The 3,681-nt window shown below is 19.1% G+C and overlaps 2 protein-coding genes across 2 annotated transcripts in view; one reads left to right on the forward strand and one right to left on the reverse strand.

Annotated features, from left to right (window-relative positions):
* The window catches only part of PGSY75_0710200 (hypothetical protein), a gene marked incomplete at both ends in the record, with an annotated part of 8,310 nt that extends 5,861 nt beyond the window's left edge, over positions 1–2,449 (forward strand). The window contains one exon of the mRNA XM_018784964.1: positions 1–2,449. This exon is cut by the window's left edge and continues 5,861 nt beyond it. Within this exon, the coding sequence (XP_018642465.1) occupies positions 1–2,449 (2,449 nt within the window).
* A 620-nt stretch (positions 2,450–3,069) lies between these two features.
* Positions 3,070–3,681, reverse strand: PGSY75_0710300 (putative membrane protein; the record flags this gene model as incomplete). The annotated part of the gene is made up of 3 exons (XM_018784965.1): positions 3,070–3,249; positions 3,322–3,490; positions 3,633–3,681. Coding segments are annotated over 3 exons (398 nt in total), but the record flags the coding sequence as incomplete, so codon positions are not given.

Consider the following 3,681-nt stretch of genomic DNA (forward strand, 5'->3'; position numbering starts at 1 on the left):
AAAAACAAATGAAGAATTAAATATACAAGTAGAACAAGAAAAATTGATAAATGATGAAATTATTATACAACTAAAAAAAGAAAATGAAGAAAATAATAAAATAAATTCACAATTAGAAGAACAAAATGGACTGAATAAAAAGGTAATACAACAATTAGAAAAGGAAAAAGAAGAAAATGGAAAATTAAAATTACAATTAGAAGGAGAGAAAGAAGAAAATGGAAACTTAAGGTTCGAATTAGAAAATGAAAAAAAAGAAATTGAAAATTTATTATTACAGCTGAAAGAAGAAAAGGAAAACAATAAGAATGTGATGGTTGAATTAGAAAGAGAAAAGGAGAATAATAAAAATGTGATAATCGAATTAGAAAGAGAAAAGGAGAATAATATGAATATGATGGTTGAATTAGAAAGAGAAAAGGAGAATAATATGAATATGATGGTTGAATTAGAAAGAGAAAAGGAGAATAATAAAAATGTGATAATCGAATTAGAAAGAGAAAAGGAGAATAATAAAAATGTGATAATCGAATTAGAAAGAGAAAAGGAGAATAATAAAAATGTGATAATCGAATTAGAAAGAGAAAAGGAAAACAATAAAAACATAAATATAAAATTCGAAGAAGGAAAAGAAATAATGAACCAAATCAATATACAGTTGGATGAAAAGCAAAAGGTTATTAATAAATTAAATGTAGAATTAGAAAATGAGAAAGAAGAAAAGGAAATATTAAAATTAAAAATAGATGAAGAAATAAAATATAATAACCAAAGAAGTATTGAATTAGAAAATGAGAAAGAAAAAAATGAAATATTAAAATTAGAAATAGATGAAGAAAAAAAAAATATACACAAAGTAATATATGAGTTAGATGTTGAAAAAAAAAAATATAATGATGTGTGCCTAATTTTAGATAACGAAAAGAATAAAATTAAAGAACTAAATGAGAAATTAATAAATCAAGAAATGGAATTAGAAAATATTAAAAATAAACTAGAGGAAGAAACTATGAATTTTAAAAAATTTAGAGAAATAACATACGAAGAAAAAAAAAATATAATATCAAAAAGTAATGATAATAATAATAATAATGATAATAATAATAATAATGATAATAATAATAATAATAATAATATGAACCCTGAAAAGTATAATAAATTATATTATTCATATGTAGAAATAGTTATAAAAAAAGACGAACTAGAAAAAGAATTTAATGAACGCATGAAATATTTTAATGACAAAGTTAATACATATGATAAGAAGGTTCAATATTTTAATGAAAAAATTACACATTATAAAAATGTTTGTAAATTGTATATTAAAAACCATGGGAAAATTATCAGTTGTATAAAAAAATTAGAAGATATAATATATAGTATTGAAAAGATAAATATTAAAGATAAAATTATTCTAGATGGAAAAATTTATAATATTAAAATTATAATAAAAGAAATTAATGAATGTGTACATATGAAAATACAAGATACAGAAGATACCGATGTATTATTATATGATGAAATAATAAATGAAAAAAATATTTTACTTGAAAAAATTTTAAACAATGAAAAAGATAAAAATATATATCATATAGAAAAAAATAGTGAACTAGAAAAATATATGAAAGAATTAAATTTTAAAAACATCAATGATCTTTTTATATTCCATTTAAATATGTTAGATGAATTATGTGCAATCAAAAAATGTTACCAACAAACAGTAGAAGAAAATTCAATGAAAATTAAAGAATACGATAATAATATTCTAATTCTAAACAAACAAATTGAATTAAAGGAAAAAAAAAATCATATAAATGAAAAAAACTGTAAATCTTTATTATCTGAAGTAGAAAATTTGAAATATATCTTAAATGATTTATTGTCATATGGTGATTATGATAATGGAAGGAGAAATAAAAGACAAAGAAAAATGAGTTTAAAAAATGAAATAAAATATATCGATATGGAAATTAAAAATATACAAAATGAAGAACAAAATATGTTGATTAATTCACAGATACAAAATGATCGAAATGCTAACCAAGTTCCACGTGATGTACATATAGATGAAAATAAAACGATTAATAACAACAGAAAAAAAGATGATAATTCGAATATACCTGAAAATATGGAAACAAAAAAAACTTTAGAATTAAATAACAGCATAGAAAAGATGAACACATTTGAAAGTCCTTTCGAAATAAATAATAAATTAATTCAAGAAAATAATATACGAGATGTACACACATTATATCCAAATATTTTAGAATATAAAGAAAATAGTTCTTTTAAAAGTAGTACATTAAAAAGTAACAACTTATCAGAATTAGATATTTTATCGAACGAACCTAATAGTAATAGTACATCTAAAAGGAAATACTCAAGAAATAAAAATAAAAAAAAAGATTCAGGTAGACAGTATGAATTAAGGAATAGAAGGAAAGAATAAAATAAAATAAATTAAGTGAATATAAATCAATAAATAAATAAATATATATATATATATATATATTTACTTATATTTTGTTTTATATATATTTTTAATTTTCCTTTATATATATATATATTTTTTTTTTTTTATTTTATTTTATTTTATTTTTTTTTTTTTTCTTCATAAAGTGTTAACAGGTATATAACCATATTTCCATTTCTATACATAAAAAAAATAAAAATCTATAACACTAGATGCACATATATTTTTATATCTATCCTTTAATGGTTGTAAGGCTTTTCTTATATTTTATTACATATATATTTTTTTAATATGTATTATTACTATAATAAGTTGCTTTTCTGTTGTTTTTTCTTTATTTTCTTCTACGAGAAGAAAATATAATAATGATAAATACAAAACAATACGTAAAAATTATTAAAAAATATTAAAAAAAAAAAAAATCAAAATTAAAAAAATAAAAATTTATTAAAAATAATTTCCTTTTAAAAGGAAAATTTCACAAATATTAAAAACTTAAAAATTTTTAAAAATTAAAAGAATAGACAAAAATAATATTACATATGAAATGTATTATTTTTTTTTATTTTGCATTGATATCATATTATATAACAAATTTAAACTTTAAAAAATGTCATATAAATAAAAATTGGAAAGCACATTAATAAGTTATCATAGCTCCCTCCAAATAATTCTAAAAAGCTTAGTGATAAACTTAAAATGAAAATATGCCAATAATTACGGATATAAAACAATGTCACAAGGGAGACAAAAAAACACGTCAGCGTTCCATGAAGCTATAAAAATAAAAATAAAAAAATATATATATTATATTATATTATATTTTAATTTGTTTGCATTTATCATACCGTTTTCTTTTTATAAATGGCATAATTTGGGAATTGTCTTCCTACTATTGCTGCCATTGGATCTGCAAAAAAGATTGGTGTTAAAACATACAAGGGGAGTTTAAAAAAGAAAAAAATAGATACAATAACATTGTAAACTATAATTCCCTTATCTTTATATTCACCAAATCTGTAGAGAAAAAAAAAATATATATATATATATATATATATATATATATATATATATATTTATTTATTTATATAAATATTTGCAAAGGAGTACATAAAAGTTAGGATTATATTTTCTAATATATCTTTTTCACTTTTTTTACCTGAATGGATAAAAAAAACAACGCAATATTGATGTTATTGCTATAAAAT

This window comes from Plasmodium gaboni, chromosome 7, assembly GCF_001602025.1.
Source record: "Plasmodium gaboni strain SY75 chromosome 7, whole genome shotgun sequence".
NCBI lineage: Eukaryota > Apicomplexa > Aconoidasida > Haemosporida > Plasmodiidae > Plasmodium > Plasmodium gaboni.